Raw genomic sequence first — 19,635 nt, 5'->3', positions numbered from 1 at the left:
AGAGTGATGGGACCCAGGGGTTTTTACGGATCCTGGATTTTTATGGGATCCCAGAGCGATGGGATCCAGGGGTTTTTATGGATCCTGGATTTTTATGGGATCGCAGAGCGATGGGATCCAGGGGTTTTATGGATCCTGGATTTTTATGGGATCACAGAGCGATGGGATCCAGGGGTTTTTATGGATCCTGGATTTTTATGGGATCGCAGAGCGATGGGATCCAGGGGTTTTTACAGATCCTGGATTTTTATGGGATCGCAGAGCGATGGGATCCAGGGGTTTTTATGGATGCTGGATTTTTATGGGATCGCAGAGCGATGGGATCCAGGGGTTTTTTACAGATCCTGGATTTTTATGGGATCGCAGAGCGATGGGATCCAGGGTTTTTTATGGATCCTGGATTTTTATAGGATCGCAGAGCGATGGGATCCAGGGGTTTTTACGGATCCTGGATTTTTATAGGATCGCAGAGCGATGGGATCCAGGGGTTTTTACGGATCCTGGATTTTTATGGGATCACCGGATTGTGTTAAACTGGGAACAAAGCGGGAGATGCCCCTGGCAGAGCCCAGAATTCCACTCTGAGGATCCCAAATCCCGGCTAAATCCACCTGGACGGGAAAAACCCCAGTTAAATCGGCCGCTTCCTCCGGGATCCGGCGCCTCCTGCCAGGAAATCCCGTCTGGGATCCCGTGGATCCCATGGATCCTGTGGATCCCGGAGCTCCAGGCTTACCCTCGGCATCCAACATCTTGGGAATGTCCAGGAACTTCTCGGCCACCTCGAAGGCGTTGTTGAGGTTGGTGACGGGGTCGTCCTGCGGGAGAGGAGAGGCTCCGTGGGCTGGGAATTCCCGGAATTCCCGGAATTCCCGGGGTTTTTTTCCCCGGATTTACCTTCCGGAGTTTGTCGTACTCGATCAGCTCCGGGCGGTGCCGGTGGATGAGGGCGTTGAAGGCCAGCCCGTCCTTCCAGCTGTGGGAAAATGGGATCAGATCCCAGGGAATCCACGGGGAAAACGGGGATCGGATCCCGGGGAATCCACAGGGAAAACAGGGATTGGATCCCGGGGAATCCACAAGGAAAACGGGATCAGATCCCAGGGAATCCACGGGGAAAATGGGGATCGGATCCCAGGGAATCCAGAGCAAGAACCAGGATCAGATCCCAGGAATGTGCAGGGAATCTGGGAGGAAGAGGAGGAAGAGGAGGAAGAAGGGGAAGAGGAGGAGGAGGAGGAGGAAGAGAAGGGGGAGATGGAAGGAAGAGTAAGAGGAGGAAGAAGGAGGAAGAGGAGGAGGAGGAAGGAGGAGGAAGAGAAGGAGGAGGAAGGAGGAGGAGGAAGGAGAAGGATGAAGAAGCAGTAGGAGGAGGAAGGAGGATGAAGGAGGAGGAAGGAGGAGGATGAAGGGAGGAGGAGGAGGAAGGAGAAGGATGAAGGAGGAGGATGAAGGAGGAGGAGGAAAGAGGAGGAGGAAGGAGGAGGATGAAGGAGGAGGAGGAGGAGGAAGGACCTGATGTGGAAGTTCTGGACGTTGACGTTCTTGTACGGAGCCGTTTTCCGCTGGCACCAGAGCAGGAGCCCCTCCTTGGCCGAGGTCTCTGCGGGAACAGGGAGACAGGATGGATCCCAGGGTGGATCCCAGGGTGGATCCCAGGATGAATCCCGGGCTGGACCCCAGCTGGATCCCAGGGTGGGTCCCAGGGTGGATCCCAGGGTGGATCCCGGGTGGATCCCAGGTAGATCCCAGGCTGGGTCCTGGGCTGGATCCCAGGCTGGATCCCAGATGGATCCTGGGTGGATCCCAGGCTGAACCCTGGCTGTATCCCAGCTGGATCCCAGGCTGGACCCCGGGCTGGATCCCAGGACAAATCCTGGGCTGGATTCCGGGCCGGAACCCGGACAAATCCCAGGCTGGATCCCGGGCTGGATCCCGGGTAGATCCTGGGATGGATCCCGGGCTGGATCCCAAGTGGATCCAGGATGGATCCTGGGCTGGACCCCGGCTGGACCCCAGGCTGGACCCAGACAAATACCGGGCTGGATCCTCGGGTGGATCCCAGGCTGGATCCTGGGCTGGATCCCCGGGTGGACCCCAGACAAATCCTGGGGTGGACCCTGGCTGGATCCCAGGGTGAATACCAGGCTGGACCCAGGCTGGATCCCGGGCTGGACCCCGGCTGGACCCCGAGCGGATCCCGGGCGGATCCCGAGCGGATCCCGGGTGGATCCCGAGCGGATCCCGCCCGCCGTTACCTTCGACGGAGATGTCCTGGATGGCGAAGCGCAGGATGATGGTCCAGATCATCCCCAGCGTCATCTTGGCGTTGCCGTCCACGATCTCTGCGCGGAAAAGGCACCGGAATTCCGGGCGGGAATTCTCCCGAGGGAAAGGGGGGACGGGAGGTTACGGGATCCTGGAATCGGCCAGGTGAGGAACCATGGAATGCTGGAAGGAATGGATCTGGGGGAATCCTATGGGATCTGGGAATCACGGGATCTGGGAATCGATCACAGATCCTGGGTTTATGGGGTCTGGGAATCACGGGATCTGGGAATCATGGGGTCCTGGGTTTACGGGATCCAGGACTGACAGGATCTGGGAATCACAAGATCCTGGATTTATGGAATCTGGGAATCACAGGATCCTGGATTTACCAGATCTTGGATTTATAGGATCCTGTATTTACGGGATCTGGGAATCACGGGGTCCTGGACTGACAGGATCCTGGATTGACGGGATCCTGGATTGACGGGGTCTGGGAATCATGGGATCCTGGATTTATGGGATCTGGGAATCACGGGATCCTGGATTTATGGGATCTGGGAATCATGGGATCTGAGAATCACAGGATCCTGGATTTATGGGATCTGGGAATCACAAGATCCTAGATTTATGGAATCTAGGAATCACGGGATCCCAGATTTATGGGATCTGGGAATCACAGATCCTGGATTTATGGGATCCCGGATTTATGGGATCTAGGAACCACAGGATCCCGTATTAAAGAGATCCTGGATTTACAGGATCTGGGAATCACAGATCCTGGATTTACAGGATCTGGAATTTATGGGATCTGGGAATCACAGGATCCTGGATTTATGGAATCCAGGAATCACAGGAGCCTCGATTTATGGAATCTGGGAATCACAGATCCTGGATTTATGGGATCCCGGATTTATGGAATCTAGGAATCACAGGATCCCGGATTTACAGGATCTGGGAATCACAGATCCTGGATTTATGGGGTCCCGGATTTACAGGATCTCAGCACACCGAATTTTAGGATGACGGGATCCAAACCGGAGGGAATTACGGGACGCTGGCTCTGTGGGATTGCAGAACTGAGGGATCCCGGAATTCCAGATCCCGAGAACCACGCGCTGGACAGGATCACAGAATCCTGGGGCCGTGGAATTGCCGGGGCTGGAAAAGAGCTGGGAAACGCCGGAGAGAGGAATTCCAGAGGGGCAGGAATTCCAGGCTCCCCGTGCCCATCCCAGGCAGCGTTCCCTTGTTTTTTGGGAATTCCTGGGACGGGGGCGGCTGCCGGGCGTCTCCCGGCTCCGGGGCCGGTCGGGACTCGCTCGGCTCCGGGAGCTTTCCCGAGGTTTTCCAGCTGATCCCAACAAACCGGCCCGGCAGGAGCCGCTGCCAGCGGGGAACGCCCGGCCCCGGGGCAGATCCTGGGGGGATCCCGCAGGGAACCACAGGGAAAGGTCCCAGATCCCACAGGGAACCGCAGGGAATGATCCCAGATCCCACAGGGAACCACAGGGAACGGTCCCAGATCCCGCAGGGAACCACAGGGAAAGGTCCCAGATCCCACAGGGAACCACAGGGAAAGGTCCCAGATCCCACAGGGAACGGTCCTGATCCTGCAGGGAACGGTCCTGATCCCGCAGGGAACCACAGGGAAAGGTCCCAGATCCCACAGGGAACCACAGGGAACGATCCTGATCCCGCAGGGAACCACAGGGAAAGGTCCCAGATCCCGCAGGGAACCACAGGGAACGGTCCCAGATCCCACAGGGAATGATCCAGATCCCGCAGGGAACCGCAGGGAAAGGTCCCAGATCCCACAGGGAACCACAGGGAACGGTCCAGATCCCGCAGGGAACCATAGGGAACGATCCTGATCCTGCAGGGAACAGTCCTGATCCCGCAGGGAACCGCAGGGAAAGGTCCCAGATCCCACAGGGAAAGGTCCCAGATCCCACAGGGAACGGTCCCAGATCCCACAGGGAATGATCCTGATCCCGCAGGGAACCACAGGGAAAGGTCCCAGATCCCACAGGGAACCACAGGGAAAGATCCCAGATCCTGCAGGGAATGATCCTGATCCCACAGGGAACCACAGGGAATGATCCTGATCCCACAAGGAACCACAGGGAAAGGTCCCAGATCCCACAGGGAACGGTCCCAGATCCCACAGGGAAAGGTCCCAGATCCCACAGGGAACGGTCCCAGATCCCGCAGGGAACGGTCCCAGATCCCACAGGGAACAGTCCCAGATCCCACAGGGAACGGTCCCAGATCCCAAAGGGAACGGTCCTGATCGGAACAGTCCCAGATCCCACAAGGAACAGTCCCAGATCCCACAAGGATCCCAAGGATCCGCTCCCAGCCCTGGGCAGAGCACGGAGCCCAGCTCAGGGAGGACAAACCCCGAGTTCTTCCCGGTTTTTTCCCCTCTCTCCAAGCGTTTTTCCCTTCTCCAGGTGTTCCTTTCCCTTTCCCACAGGATTTTCTCCCTTCTCCAGGTGGTTTTTCCCTGCTCCACTTTTATTTTCCTCCCATCTCCAGGATTTTCTCCCTCTCCCAGGTTTCTTTTCCTCCTTGAACCCATTTTTTTCCATCTCCAACGTTTCTCCCCTTCTCCATTTTTCCCTATCCCTGCTCCACCTTTTTTTTCCCCTTTCCCACCTCTTTTCCTCCCTTTTTCCAGAGCTTTCCTTTCTCCGCTCCACAATTTTGCCCCTTCTCCAACCCAATTCCGCCCCCACATCCCCTAAACCCCCGGAAAACTCCAAATTCCCGATCATTCCACCAAAATCCCCGGAACAGCCGTCACCTCCACCAGCTGCACCTGCTGCCTTTGAGCCTGGAATTCCCGGAATTCCTGGAATTCCTGGGATTCCTGGGATTCCCAGAACTCTCAGGGACTCCCCGTGACTCCGTGAGGGGATTGTGGCACCCTCAAAACCTCTCAAAATCCCGATTTGGGGCTAAAAGGGGCAGACCCCGGGGTGGATCCTGGCAGATCCCGGTGGATCCCGATGGATCCCGGTGGATCCCGAGGCGGGGCCTCACCCTCGGCGCCGATGGAGACGAGTTTGACGCCTTTGCTGGCGATGAAATCCAGGGCCTTGTTGACGTTGTTGATCTTGTGCACCCTCATCTTGCCCCGCTCCGGCTTCGGGAGCCGCTCGCCTGCAACGGGATCGGGGTCGGGGTTAAAGGATCGGGGTCAGGAGTGAGGGATCGGGATCAGGACCAAGGGATCGGGGTCAGGGTTAAAGGATTGGGGTCAGGAGTGAGGGATCGGGGTCAGGGTTAAAGGATCGGGATCAGGGTTAAAGGATCGGGGTCAGGGTTAAAGGATCGGGGTCAGGAGTGAGGGATCGGGGTCAGGACAGAGGGATCGGGGTCAGGGTTAAAGGATCGGGGTCAGGAGTGAGGGATCGGGATCAGGGTTAAAGGATCGGGGTCAGGGTTAAAGGATCGGGGTCAGGGTTAAAGGATCGGGGTCAGGGTTAAAGGATCGGGGTCAGGAGTGAGGGATCGGGGTCAGGACCGAGGGATCGGGGTCAGGGTTAAAGGATCGGGGTCAGGAGTGAGGGATCGGGATCAGGACCAAGGGATCGGGGTCAGGGTTAAAGGATCGGGGTCAGGGTTAAAGGATCGGGGTCAGGGTTAAAGGATCGGGGTCGGGGTTAAAGGATCGGGGTCAGGAGTGAGGGATCGGGGTCAGGAGTGAGGGATCGGAGTCAGGGTTAAAGGATCGGGGTCAGGAGTGAGGGATCGGGGTCAGGGTTAAAGGATCGGGATCGGGGTTAAAGGATCGGGGTCAGGAGTGAGGGATCGGGGTCAGGAGTGAGGGATTGGGGTCAGGAGTGAGGGATCGGGGTCAGGGTTAACGGATCAGGGCCAGGTTTGGGGTTTTGGGGCCAGGTTTGGGGGTTTTGGGGCCAGGTTTTGGGGCCAGGTTTGGGGTTTTGGGGCGAGGTTTGGGGGCCAGATTTGGGGGTTTTGGGGCCAGGTTTGGGGTTTTGGGGCCAGGTTTGGGGTTTTGGGGGTTTTGGGGCCAGGTTTTGGGGCCAGGTTTGGGGTTTTGGGGCCAGGTTTGGGGTTTTGGGGGTTTTGGGGCCAGGTTTTGGGGCCAGGTTTGGGGTTTTGGGCCCCCCCCCCCCCCCCCCCCCCCCCCCCCCCCCCCCCCCCCCCCCCCCCCCCCCCCCCCCCCCCCCCCCCCCCCCCCCCCCCCCCCCCCCCACCCCCCCCACCCCCCCCCCCCCACCCCCCCCCCCCCCCCCACCCCCCCCCCCCCCCCCCCCCCCCCCCCCCCCCCCCCCCCCCCCCCCCCCCCCCCCCCCCCCCCACCCCACCCCCCCCCCCCCCCCCCCCCCCCCCCCCCCCCCCCCCCCCCCCCCCCCCCCCCCCCCCCCCCCCCCCCCCCCCCCCCCCCCCCCCCCCCCCCCCCCCCCCCCCCCCCCCCCCCCCCCCAGGTTTGGGGTTTTGGGGCCAGGTTTGGGGTTTTGGGATCTGGTTTGGGGTTTTGGGGCCAGGTTTGGGGTTTTGGGGCCAGGTTTGGGGGTTTTGAGGCCAGGTTTGGGGTTTTGGGATCCGGTTTGGGGTTTTGGGGCCAGGTTTGGGGTTTTGAGGCCAGGTTTGGGGTTTAGGGGCCAGGTTTGGGGTTTTGGGGCCAGGTTTGGGGTTTTGAGGCCAGGTTTGGGGGTTTTGGGGCCAGGTTTGGGGTTTTGGGGCCAGGTTTGGGGTTTTGGGGTCCGGTTTGGGGTTTTGGGGCCAGGTTTGGGGTTTTGGGGCCAGGTTTGGGGGTTTTGGGGTCCGGTTTGGGGTTTTGGGGTCCGGTTTGGGGTTTTGGGGCCAGGTTTGGGGTTTTGGGGTCCGGTTTGGGGTTTTGGGGTCCGGTTTGGGGTTTTGGGGCTCAGGCCTACCCGAGATGACCTCGAGCAGCAGCATCAGCTTGAGCCCATCCCGGAAATCCTCGTCGATGTTCTCGATCTGCGTCCCCGCTTTGCGCAGGTGGGAATTGCACCAGGCCGTGAAGGTCTGCGAAAAAACACGGATTTGGGGGAAAAAACGGGAAAAATGGGAGCGTGGGGACTCCTCTTCCTGCTGGGAGGGACCCCACTGATCCCTGGAGTGATCCCAGGAGTGATCCCAGGAGTGATCCCACTGATCCCAGGAGTGATCCCACTGATCCCATTGGGAGTGACCCCACTGATCCCAGGAGTGACCCCACTGATCCCATTGGGAGTGACCCCACTGATCCTGGAGTGATCCCACTGATCCCTGGAGTGACCCCACTGATCCAGGAGTGACCCCACTGATCCCTGGAGTGACCCCACTGATCCCTGGAATGATCCCAGGAGTGACCCCACTGATCCTGGAGTGACCCCACTGATCCCATTGGGAGTGACCTCACTGATCCCAGGAGTGACCCCACTGATCCCATTGGGAACGATCAATCCCAGGTTACTGATCCCACTGGGAATGATCCCAGGTCATGGATCCCACTGGGAACGATCAATCCCAGGCTATGGATCCCCCTGGGAATGATCCCAGATTATGGATCCCCCTGGGAATGATCCCAGGTCATGGATCCCCCCTGGGAATGATCCCAGATTATGGATCCCCCTGGAAATGATCCCAGGTCACGGATCCCCCTGGGAACGATCGATCCCAGGTCACGGATCCCCCTGGGAATGATCCCAGGTCACGGATCCCCCGGGGAATGCCCAATCCCAGGTCACAGATCCCACTGGGAATGCCCAATCCCAGATTATGGATCCCCCTGGGAATGGTCCCAGGTCACGGATCCCACTGAGAATGCCCAATCCCAGGCTATGGATCCCCCTGGGAACGATCGATCCCAGATTATGGATCCCCCTGGGAATGCCCAATCCCAAATTATGGACCCCCCAGGGAATGATCCCAGGTCACGGATTCCCTGGGAATGATCCCAGATTATGGATCCCCCTGGGAATGCCCAATCCCAAATTATGGATCCCCCTGGGAACGATCGATCCCAGATTACGGATCCCCCTGGGAATGATCCCAGATTATGGATCCCCCTGGGAATGCCCACTCCCACACCCCCAGCTCCCGTTATTTGCAGAGCTGCCATCGCTCCACCCCAAAATCCGCTTTTGGGGCCGGATTTGGGATCAGGATCCCGCTCCAAACACCGGGACCCAGCCCCAAACGCGGGGGGATCCCGGGATTCCCGGGAAGATCCCGGTTTTTGGGGCGGCTCCGGGCGGTGCCGGGACTTTGGCCGTGCCAGGCCGGCAGATGCCAACGCCGGGCGCGGCCGGGCGCGGTCCCTGAGTCACAGATCCCGCTCGGATCCCGCTCAGATCCCGCTCCGGGATCCCTTCCCGAGTTTTCTGAGCCCTCCGCTCCCGGAAAATCCCAAAATCCCACCCCAAACGCTCCTTCCCTTCCCAAAAAAAAACGTGGGAATCGCCGCCAAATCCTGGGAATTTCTGTGCCAAGGGAAGCCTGGCTCCTCCCTGGGGACGGGCACAGCCCCAAAATCCAGGGGTTTCCCCCCAAAAATCAGGGATTGGGATGGATCAAAGGGCGGGGATGGATCCCAAAGCAGGAGGGGGCGGCGGAATCCGGGATAAATCCCGCCTGGATCGACCCCCCCTCACTCCAGGCGGGCTCCGGACAGAAATAACCATCCCAAAAATGCCTAAAAAAGGAGATTCCGCACGAGCCTCTGGAATTTCCTTCCCACGGAACCGCTGGAAAAGCGTTTTCCAGGCATTGTGTCAACAGCAGGGCCGGAGAGGGGACCCTCCCCTCCCAAATCCGGGAAAACACCGGGAAAAAATCCCGAATTTTGGGCTTGGGAAAAGGGGTTTGTCCCCATCTCCACCTCTGCTCCCGAGTTTTCCATAAATCCAGCTCCTTCCTCCCCCAAAATTTGGGATTTCAGGGCTGGAAGATGAGTTTTACCCCCAAAATTTGGCATTTCAGGGATGGAAGATGAGTTTTACACCCAAAATTTGGGATTTCAGGGCTGGAAGATGAGTTTTACCCCCAAAATTTGGGATTTCAGGGATGGAAGATGAGTTTTACCCCCAAAATTTGGGATTTCAGGGCTGGAAGATGAGTTTTACCCCCAAAATTTGGGATTTCAGGGATGGAAGATGAGTTTTACACCCAAAATTTGGGATTTCAGGGATGGAAGATGAGTTTTAACCCCAAAATTTGGGATTTCAGGGGCTGAAGATGAGTTTTACCCCAAAATTTGGGATTTCAGGGATGGAAGATGAGTTTTACCACCCAAAATTTGGGATTTCAGGGATGGAAGATGAGTTTTACCCCAAAATTTGGGATTTTCAGGGCTGGAAGATGAGTTTTACCCCAAAATTTGGGATTTCAGGGCTGGAAGATGAGTTTTATCCCCAAAATTTGGATTTCAGGGATGGAAGATGAGTTTTATCCCCAAAATTTGGGATTTCAGGGGCTGGAAGATGAGTTTTACCCCCAAAATTTGGGATTTCAGGGCTGGAAGATGAGTTTTACCCCCAAAATTTGGGATTTCAGGGGCTGGAAGATGAGTTTTACACCCAAAATTTGGGATTTCAGGGCTGGAAGATGAGTTTTACCCAGAAAATTTGGGATTTCAGGGCTGGAAGATGAGTTTTACCCAGAAAATTTGGGACTTCAGGGAATGGAAAAGGGGTTTATCCCTTTTTTCATCCCTCTTTGTCCATGGAAAGCACCGGAAAACGGCAGCAGGGCGGAAAATCTGCCTCGTCCTCCTCCTCCACGTGGAAAATTTGGGAGTTTCAGGGCTGGAAAATTCATTTTCCTCCCTCTTTCCCTCCGTTTTTTTCCTCAAAACCCAATTTTGGGATGGAAAATCCCTCAGGATATGTTTGTGACCGATCCCAATGGGAATTCCCAATTTTTTCCGGGGGAAATCCCTAATTATGGAGACTGGACCCACTGGGAATCCTGCCCTGGGTCGATTCCTCGGGAATTTTTTCCAGGAAATCCTCAGGGACAACGATTTATCCCCTAAAAAACCCCAAAATCAGGATTTTCCTTCGGGAGCCGCCCAGAATTCCTGATTTTTGGGTCCTTTTTGGGAGTTTCTCCCTGTGGGAATCCCGAGAATTCCAGGTGGGTTTTGGGGTCTTTTCCCCCCCAAAATCCTGGGATTTGAGGTCGTTAACGAGGCCTCGTTAGGGCGGGAATTAATTTGCCCCCAAATTCCCGTTAAAAATGAAAAGAAAATTCCAGAGGGAATAAAAAATGAAAAGAAAATTCCAGAGGGAATAAAAAACCCATCCAGGCGTTCCCCAGGGCTCGTTAGTGGGGGTTAATTAACATCATTTGCATAATTAACATAATTAACGAGGCGCCGCTTGTCCCTCGGAAGGAGGAAAAGAGAGGAGAGGGGAAAAAAGGGGGGAAAAGAGGAAAAAATGAGGAAAACGACCCAAAATCCACGAGAAGCGGCCAAAAATCTGGGAAAAGGGGGAAAAAAACGGGGAAAGAGGTGAAAAAATGAGGAAAAGTCACCCAGAAATGAGGAAAATGAGGAAAAAAGTGTGGGAAATTATTTCAGCCTGGGAAAAATTCCCAAAAATCTGGAAAAGTGAGGAAAATCTGGAAAAAGAGCAGAAAACTGGGAATGAGATGATAATTCCAGGAAAAGGGGCCCAAAACCTGAGGAAAATGATCCAGAACCTGTGGAAAAGGACAAGAAACCAGGAAAAGTTCCCCAAAAATGGGGAAAATGACCAGAAAATTGGGGAAAATAATTGAAATATTGGAGAAAAGTCAAAAAAGTTGGGAAGTTTGCAAAAAAAAAAACAGGAAAGGGGACAAAAAAATGGGGGGAAATGATTAGGAATGGTGGGAATGAGCAAAATATTTGTGGGAAATACCTGAAAATCGGGAAAAATGAGCAAAATTTGAAGGAAATGAGGAGAATTTGAGGGAAATGAGCAAAATTTGGGGGAAAAGGATCAATAATAATTAGAGAAAAATATAAAAAGTGAGGAAAGGAGCAGAAAAAAGCAAAATATTTGTGGGAAATACCTGAAAATCAGGAAAAATGAGCAAAATTTGAAGGAAATGAGCAGAATTTGAGGGAAATGAGCAAAATTTTGGGAAAATGAGAAAAATTTGGGGGAAAATGAGCAAAATTTGGGGGGAAAGGATCAGTAATAATTAGATAAAAATATAAAAAGTGAGGAAAGGAGCAGAAAGAAGCAAAATATTTGTGAGAAATACCTGAAAATCAGGAAAAATAAGGAAAATTTGGAGGAAATGAGAAAAATTTGGGGGAAAAGGATCAATAATAATTAGATAAAAATATATAAAGTGAGGAAAGGAGGAGAAAGCAGCAAAATATTTGTGGAAATACCTGAAAATCAGGAAAAATGAGCAAAATTTGAAGGAAATGAGCAGAATTTGAGGGAAATTAGCAAAATTTTGGGAAAATGAGCAAAATTTGGGGGAAAAGGATCAGTAATAACTAGAGAAAAATATAAAAAGTGAGGAAAGGAGCAGAAAGCAGCAAAATATTTGCGGGAAAATTAGGAAAAATGAACAAAATTTGAAGGAAATGAGCAAAATTTGGGGAAAATGAGCAAAATTTGGGGGAAAATGATCAGTAATAATTAGATAAAAATATAAAAAATGAGGAAAGGAGCAGAAATGAGGGATTTTTTTGGGTGGTGCTGCCTCCCATCCCTGTCAGTCCCCTCATCCCAGCCCCGCTGCCCCATTCCCGGTTTTTCCTCTTCCTCTGGAATGTTTTTGCTGTTGTTTTTTCGGATGTTTTCTGTTGCATTTCGCTCCCGGGGGAGGCCCGAGCTTGGAATTCTCCTCATTCCTTGCCCTTATTGGGTTCCGGGCTGGGATTTTTGGGAATGGTGAATTCCAGGCAAGGTGGGATTTGGGAAGTTGAGTTTTGTTGGGTTTTTTTTGGGGAAGATGAAGCTCCGCAGGTGGCTCAGGGCGTTCCCACATTCCAGGGGGGATGAGAAGCTCCAGAAGTGGCAACGCCTCGCTGGGGGTGCGGCAGCGCCGGGGGCAGCACCCCTGAAAATTCCCGGAAAAACGGGGATTTGGGAAGATTTTCCAGCTTAAAACAACCTCTCCAAGCCCGGCTTGGGCTGGATTTTCCAGGTTCCTTCCCAAAAAATCGCTCCTAAACCCAAAATCCTGAGATTTCTGAGGCAGGAGAGTGGGAAGGACACGGCAGGAGATGGAAAACTCCAGGAAAATGGGAAAAATGAGGAAACATCACCAGAGGCAAGGAGCAGAGGGAGGAATTATCCCTGCAGGGGGGGATCTGTTCTCCTGAGGGATCCAGGATGGAATCTCGAGGATTTTGGGGAGTTTGATTCCCAGGACAGGCGGTTTTTGGGAGGAAAAACACCTGTTCAGGGTGAAAAAAAAATCGTGTGGAGGGAGGAGGAGGAAGAGGAGGAAGGAAGGATGGACACATCGCTCCTAAACCCAAAATCCTGAGATTTCTGAGGCAGGAGAGTGGGAAGGACACGGCAGGAGATGGAAAACTCCAGGAAAATGGGAAAAATGGGGAAAAATCACCAGAGGCAAGGAGCAGAGGGAGGAATTATCCCTGTGGCAGGGTCAGGGATCCTGAGGGATCCAGGATGGAATCTCGAGGATTTTCGGGAGTTTGATTCCCAGGACAGGCGGTTTTTGGGAGGAAAAACACCTGTTCAGGGTGAAAAAAAATCGTGTGGAGGGAGGAGGAGGAAGAGGAGGAAGGAAGGACGGACGGCCGTGGGTCGGACACGCTGTTCCCGCTGCTCTCCCGCTGCTCCGGCCGCATTGCTGGAATTCCAGAGAATTCCAGAGCGAATCCCTGCGGCCAAGCCGCGTTCCCGGTGGGAACAGCCCCTTCCCCACCCAAAGGGGGCTTTGGGATATTCGGGATTCCAATCCAGGAATTCCCGGGGAAAAGCAGGAGATGATCCAGGAGCTGCCTCTGAGTGACTCCAGTCTCACCATTCCCAAATTCCCAGAAAAATGACGGGAAGGACAATTCCTAAAAGCCGCTCATTAACGCCTAATTAACCCCCCGAACTCCCCAAATCCTGGCAAACCCACGGGAAAAAATTAAAATTCCCGGCCGAGACGCTGTGGGAAGCAACAGGAGAAGGGTGGGAAACGTGGGAGAGGAGTGGGAAGCGCCGGGAATGGGAGGAAGAGGAGGAGGAAGAGGAGGAGGAAGCTCATCCTGCACTTCCTGTGCCAAAAATAATCCAATTTAACCCGATTTTTTTTCTTAGAAAAACCTGAAAATGGCAGGTAACCATGGCAACTGACCCCAGCATTCCCGATCCCGAGGCGTCTCCGGGGATCCACGGGATCCCCCCTAAATATCCCGAAACTGAGGGGAGTCAACCCCAAACTGAGGAAATTCGCCCAAAATTCGGGGAGTCAAGTTCAGGGAAGTCATCCCCAAACTGAGGGAATTCACCCCAAACTGAGGGGATTAAAGACAAAACACAGAGAGCTCAAATCTGAATTAATAAATGAACTGAAACCTGAGGGAATTCATGTCAAAACTCAGGGAATTCAAGCGACTGACAGGAACTGAACACAAAACTCAGGGAACTCAAGGAAAAACTCGGGGAATGAAACCTCGAACTGCGGGAATTCAACTCAAACTGAGGGGATGAAACTCCAAAATGAGGGAATGAAACCCCAAACTGAGAGAATTCACCCCAAACCGAGGGGATGAAACCTCAAACTGAGAGAATTCACCCCCAAACTGAGGGGATGAAACCCCAAACTGAGGGGATGAAACCCCAAACTGAGGGGATGAAACCCCAAACTGAGAGAATTCACCCCAAACTGAGGGAATTCAGCCCAAAATGCGGGAATTCACCTCAAACTGAGGGAATTCACCCCAAACTGAGGGGATGAAACCCCAAACTGAGGGGATAAAACCCCAAAATGAGAGAATTCACCTCAAACTGAGGGGATGAAACCCCAAACTGAGGGAATGAAACCCCAAACTGAGGGGATTCACCCCAAACTGAGGGAATTCACCCCAAACCGAGGGGATGAAACCCCAAACTGAGGGAATTCACCCCAAACCGAGGGAATTCACCCCAAACTGCCGGGACTCACCCCAAACCGAGGGAATTCACCCCCTAAACCGAGGGAATTCACCCCAAAGTGCCGGAATTCACCCCAAACCGAGGGAATTCACCCCAAACTGAGGGAATTCACCCCAAAGTGCCGGAATTCACCCCAAACCGAGGGGATTCACCCCAAAGTGCCGGAATTCACCCCAAACTGAGGGAATTCACCCCAAACCGAGGGAATTCACCCCAAACTGAGGGAATTTACCCCAAACCGAGGGAATTCACCCCAAAGTGCCGGAATTCACCCCAAACTAAGGGGATTCACCCCAAAGTGCCGGAATTCACCCCAAAGTGCCGGAATTCCGCCCGTCTCCAGTGATTAACCCGGAACACTCCGGCGCCCGCTCGGAATTCCGGGCCAGCCCCTCCCAGCTCCCGGCGGTTCCCACGCCGGAGGGTCCCGGTTTTTGGGTGTGGGGACGATCCAGGGACCCTCCCCGTTCCCGATCCCCCGGGAATGCGGCGGATCCCGGCGGATCCCCCTTTCTCCCCAGTGCCCTTTATCCCGTCCCGGAGCTCTCCGGAAGCTTCTCCAGCGGAATGGAGCGGGGGGGGACCCTGAGGAGCCCCCCCCGGAACCAGGGAAAATCCCTGGGGATCCGCTCAAATCGCGCTGTCCGCCTTTTATTTCTCCTTATTTCCCCTCATTTCTCCTCGCCCAGCACGGGAGACCCCCCGAGCACAGCCCTGGGGGACCCCCACCCCTCAGCCCTGGGGTCCCTCAGGTGTCGTGTCCCCCCCCACCCCCAAAACACAGCCCTGAGGGTCCCCAAAGTGTCCCCACACGGAATTAAGGGGGCTCCTCCAGCTCTGATCCCGCTCAGGGATCCCCCAAAAGTCCTGATTCCCCTCAGATCCCGGCTCGGATCTTTCGGGGATACCCTGAACCCCTCTCAGGGACCCCTCAGAAGGTCCTGACACCCCTCAGACGCCCCCGGACCCCCTCAGAGCCCCCCCAGTCTCCTCAAGGAGCCCTCAGGCCCCCCAAATCTCCCCGTTCCGGGCTCTGACCCCTCATGAACCCCCTCAGCTCCCCCCGGAACCCCTCAAAGGGTCTCCCTCAGAGCCGAATCCCCTCAGGGATCTCTCAGACACCCCCCGATCCCTCATGGATCCCCTCACGGACCGCCCAGCTCCCCCCTGCCCCGCTCTGACGCCTCTGGGACCCCTCAAACCCCTCAGGAAACCTCGAGGGGACCCCTCCGACTCTGAAACCCCCTCAGGAGCCCCTGAGCCCCTCACGATTCCCTCACGATTCCCTCCCCCCCCCCAGTGACCCCCCAGCACCCCCCACCTTGCGTTGCTGTTTCTCCCAGGCGGGGTCCAGAAGCAGATCCCGATCCCAATCGTCCTCCTGGGCCATGTAGTCGCCATTGGGACCGGGCCCGTTCCCGCCGTACGGGTGGGGCTGCCCCGCGCTATGGTAATCCACCATTATCGCCGCCCTGATGTCGCGACAGGCGGAGGACGCGCCAGCGACACGGACCCGAATCGTGCCCCCCCCACACCCGAACTGCGCAGGCGCCGCGCCCGAGGCCCCGCCCACCGCGCCGCGCGCGCACGGGCGAGGCGGAGCCACGCCCCCCGCCCTCAGGCGCCATCGAGGCCACGCCCCCATCCGCCCAAGCACCGCCCACTTCCCCATGTAGGTGTCAATGCCACGCCCACCGCTCGTCCAAAGCCCCGCCCACCTCCCTCAGGCGCCGCCGAGGCCCCGCCCATCGCCCGCCCCAAGCCCCGCCCACCTCCCCTCAGGCGCCATCGAAGCCCCGCCCACCGCTCAAGCCCCGCCCACCTCCCCTCAGGCGCCCCCCCTCCATTTTGGCGACCCCCAGGAATGAGGCCAGTCCCGCGTTGGAGCCTCTTTACTGGTTAAACTGGGTTGGGGGGTTGGAATTGGGGGGCTGGTGTTGAAGGGTCGGTGCTGGGGGGTCTCAGAGAGATGAGGCCATGATGCTGGACACACCTGTGAGATAAAACAGGTGAATTGAGGGGGGGTCCGGGACCCCCGTCTACTTCCAAGCTCCCTCAGACACCCCTGGGCCTCTCCTGTATCCATCCCCAGACTCCTAAAACCTATCCAAAATTCCTCAGGACCCTCCTGTACTGCCCCAAACCCTCTCAAGATCCCACAAACCTCCTCCAGGGCCCCTCTGCACCTCCCCAAGACCCCCAAAATCTCCTGGGATCTCCTCATATCGTTGTAATACTTAACAAACTCCCCTCAGGACTCCTCCAAAACTTCCCTGAACTCCTGCCAGGCTATCACAACCCCCAGCCAGGACCCCCAACCCACTGTCGAAGTCGATCTTTTCCACGATGTTCTTGGGTTTGATGTTCTCCTCCTGGTTGGAGATCAGGATCCGCCCTGGCTCCGGCTCTGTCCACCCGTATTTGCTCATCCACACCCGCAGCTGCGACTCTGGGGGGGCACAGCAGGGTCTGGGGGGGCTCAGACACCCCCCTAGAGACCCCCAAAATCCCCCCCCAAACCCCCTATATCCCAACAAGACCTCCCAAACCCTCCCAGACTCTCTTGGACCTCCCAAACCCGCTGTAAGATCCCCCCAAACCCTCTCAGGACCCTCCCAAACTCCCTCCAGAACCCAATTTCCACCTGGGACACCCCAAAACCCCGTCCAGGCCCCCTCACCTGAGAGGTCCCCCAGCATCTCGGCGAGCAGCCAGCGGTCGATGTGCTGGTACGTGATCCCCACCACGTGGCAAATGACTGGGGAGGATCCCCACGGTGTCACTGAGCCCCCCAAAACTGCCCAGAACCCCCAAAACACCCCCAGAATCCTTTGGTATCTCCCCAGAATCCCACAAATCCTCCCTGGGATACCCAAATTCCACCCCATAACCCCTCTAAACCCCCAAAAACCCCTCAGGCACCCTCAAATTCCCCCCCAAACACCCAGAATCCCACAAATCCTCCCTGGGACACCCCAACTCCCCCCAGGACCCTTCTATATCCCCAGAATCCCCTCAGGGACCCTCAAATTCCCTCCAAAATACCCCCAGAATCCCACAAATCCTCTCTGGGATACCCCAATTCCACCCCAGAACCCCTCTAAACCCTAAAAACTCCCTCAGGAATTCTCAAATTCCCCCCAAAACACCCCCAGGATCCCACAAATCCTCACTGGGATAACCCCAATTCCCCCCAGAACCGCTCTAAACCCCAAAAACTCCCCCAGAAACCCTCAAATTCCCCCCAAAACACCCCCAGAATCCCACAAACCCTCTCTGGGATACCCCAATTCCACCCCAGAACCCCTCTAAACCCTAAAAACTCCCTCAGGAATTCTCAAATTCCCCCCAAAACAGCCCCAGAATCCCACAAATCCTCCCTGGGATACCCCAACTACCCCCAAAACCCCCTCAGGGACCCTCAAATCCCACCTGAACCAACCCCAGCTTCCTCCAGTGACCCCTAAACAAAACACAGGACCCCCAAAACCACCCCAAACCCCCTCAAGATCCCCTCCAAACCCTTCCAGGACCCCTCCCCAGACCCCCCAAACCCATCCCAGACCCCCCAAACCCTCCTCAGACCCCCCCAGACCCCCCAAACCCTCCCCAGACCCCCCAAACCCATCCCAGACCCCCCCAGACCCTCCCCAGACCCCCCAAACCCTCCCCAGACCCCCAAACCCTCCCCAGACCCCCCAAACCCATCCCAGACCCCCCCAGACCCTCCCCAGACCCCCCCAAACCCTCCCCAGACCCCCCAAACCCTCCCCAGACCCCTCAAACCCATCCCAGACCCCCCCCCAACCCTCCCCAGCCCCCCCCCCCCCCCAGCCCCCACCCCCCCCCACCCCCCCCCCCCCCCCCCCCCCCCCCCCCCCAGCACCCCCCCAACCCCTCCCCAGACCCCCCCACCCCTCCCCCGCCCCCCCCCCCCACCCAGCCCCCCCCCCACCCGCCCCCCCAACCCCCCCAGCCCCCCCCACCCTCCCCAGCCCCCCCAGCCCCCCCCCCCCCCCCCTCCCCAGCCCCCCCCAACCCTCCCCAGCCCCCCCCCCCCCCCCCCCCCCCCCCCCCCCCAACCCCCCCACCCCTCCCCCAGACCCCCCCGCCCCCCCCCAACCCCCCCCCAACCCCCCCAGCCCCCCCCCAGCCCCCCCCCGCCCCCCCCCCCACCTCCCCCCCACCCCCCCAGCCCCCCCCCAGCCCCCCCCCCCCCCCACCCCCCCCCCCCAGCCCCCCCCCCCCCCCCCCCCCAGCCCCCCCCCCCCCCCTCCCCCAACCCTCCCCCGACCCCCCAACCCTCCCCAGCCCCCCAACCCTCCCCAGGCCCCACCCCCCCACCCCCCCAACCCCCCAGACCCCCCAGACCCCCCCCAGACCCCAACCCTCCCCAGACCCCCCCAACCCTCCTCAGACCCCCCGCAAACCCTCCCCAGACCCCCCAAACCCATCCCAGACCCCCCCAACCCTCCTCAGACCCCCCAAACCCTCTCCCAGACCCCCCCAAACCCATCCCAGACCCCCCCAGACCCTCCCCAGACCCCCCCAAACCCTCCCCAGACCCCCCCAGACCCCCCAAACCCTCCCCAGACCCCCCCCAAACCCTCTCCAGACCCCCCAAACCCTCCCCAAACCTCCCCCAGCCCCTCCCCAGACCCCCCAATCCCTCCCGAACCCCCCCAAACCCTCCCAGACCCCCCCAGACCCTCCCCTGACCCCCCCAGACCCTCCCCAAACCCTCTCCAGACCCCCCAGACCCTCCCCAGACCCCCCAAACCCTCCCCAGACCCCCCAAACCCTCCCCAGACCCCCCCAAACCCTCCCCAAACCCTCCCCAGACCCCCCAAACCCTCCCCAGACCCCCCAAACCCTCCCCAGGCCCCTCCAAACCCTCCCCAAACCCTCCCCAGACCCCCCAGACCCTCCCCAGACCCCTCAAACCCTCCCCAGACCCCCCCAAACCCTCCCCAGACCCCCGCAAACCCTCCCCAGACCCCCAAACCCTCCCCAGACCCCCCAAACCCTCTCCAGACCCCCCAAACCCTCTCCAGACCCCCCCAAACCCTCCCCAGGCCCCCCCAGACCCTCCCCAGACCCCCCCAACCCTCCCCAGACCCCCCCAAACCCTCCCTCCCCAGACCCCCCACCCCAAACCCTCTCCAGACCCCCCAAACCCTCCCCAAACCCTCCCAGCCCCTCCCAGACCCCCCAAACCCTCCCCAGACCCCCCCAAACCCTCCCCAGACCCCCCAAACCA

General features: G+C 57.5%; 3 protein-coding genes across 11 annotated transcripts in view; 1 reads left to right on the top strand and 2 right to left on the bottom strand.

Moving 5' to 3' along the window:
• ACTN4 (actinin alpha 4) overlaps positions 1-15,934 on the bottom strand; it is a 47,724-nt gene extending 31,790 nt beyond the window's left edge. For 6 of the 9 annotated variants that reach the window (XM_058859860.1, XM_058859863.1, XM_058859866.1 and 3 more), the window contains exons 1-7: positions 15,697-15,934; positions 7,179-7,293; positions 5,317-5,436; positions 2,259-2,345; positions 1,516-1,603; positions 898-976; positions 737-818 (exon numbers count right to left, since the gene is read on the bottom strand). In XM_058859860.1, coding sequence (XP_058715843.1) covers positions 737-818; positions 898-976; positions 1,516-1,603; positions 2,259-2,345; positions 5,317-5,436; positions 7,179-7,293; positions 15,697-15,837 — 712 coding nt within the window. In that variant the 5' untranslated portion in view covers positions 15,838-15,934. The remainder of the gene's footprint in view (positions 1-736; positions 819-897; positions 977-1,515; positions 1,604-2,258; positions 2,346-5,316; positions 5,437-7,178; positions 7,294-15,696) is intronic. The other 3 variants (XM_058859859.1, XM_058859861.1, XM_058859862.1) reach the window with 1 other exon arrangement.
• Positions 15,935-16,251: 317 nt separating this feature from the next.
• On the bottom strand, positions 16,252-17,263 carry EIF3K (eukaryotic translation initiation factor 3 subunit K). The gene is made up of 3 exons (XM_058859807.1): positions 17,056-17,263; positions 16,699-16,824; positions 16,252-16,368 (listed from the first exon to the last, which is right to left on the bottom strand). The coding sequence occupies exons 1-3, from the start codon at positions 17,261-17,263 to the stop codon at positions 16,337-16,339; spliced, it is 366 nt and encodes a 121-aa protein (XP_058715790.1). The 3' UTR covers positions 16,252-16,336.
• Positions 17,264-18,177: 914 nt separating this feature from the next.
• On the top strand, positions 18,178-18,720 carry LOC131590014 (uncharacterized; the record flags this gene model as incomplete). The annotated part of the gene is made up of 1 exon (XM_058859806.1): positions 18,178-18,720. A coding segment is annotated over one exon (543 nt), but the record flags the coding sequence as incomplete, so codon positions are not given.
• Between the last annotated feature and the right edge of the window lie 915 nt (positions 18,721-19,635).

This window comes from Poecile atricapillus, chromosome 31 (genome assembly GCF_030490865.1).
Source record: "Poecile atricapillus isolate bPoeAtr1 chromosome 31, bPoeAtr1.hap1, whole genome shotgun sequence".
Taxonomy (NCBI): domain Eukaryota; kingdom Metazoa; phylum Chordata; class Aves; order Passeriformes; family Paridae; genus Poecile; species Poecile atricapillus.
Note: the sequence above shows the minus strand (reverse complement) of the source record. Positions and strands in the feature narration are given on the sequence as shown.

Coding starts and splice junctions, on each gene's coding strand:
- EIF3K (XM_058859807.1), bottom strand. CDS start 17,263: ATGGGGTGGAATTTGGGTATCCCAGGGAGGATTTGTGGGATTCTGGGG. Junction 16,825..17,055: donor GATGCTGGGGGACCTCTCAG/GTGAGGGGGCCT, acceptor GTGCCCCCCCAG/AGTCGCAGCTGCGGGTGTGG. Junction 16,369..16,698: donor GGAAAAGATCGACTTCGACA/GTGGGTTGGGGG, acceptor TTTATCTCACAG/GTGTGTCCAGCATCATGGCC.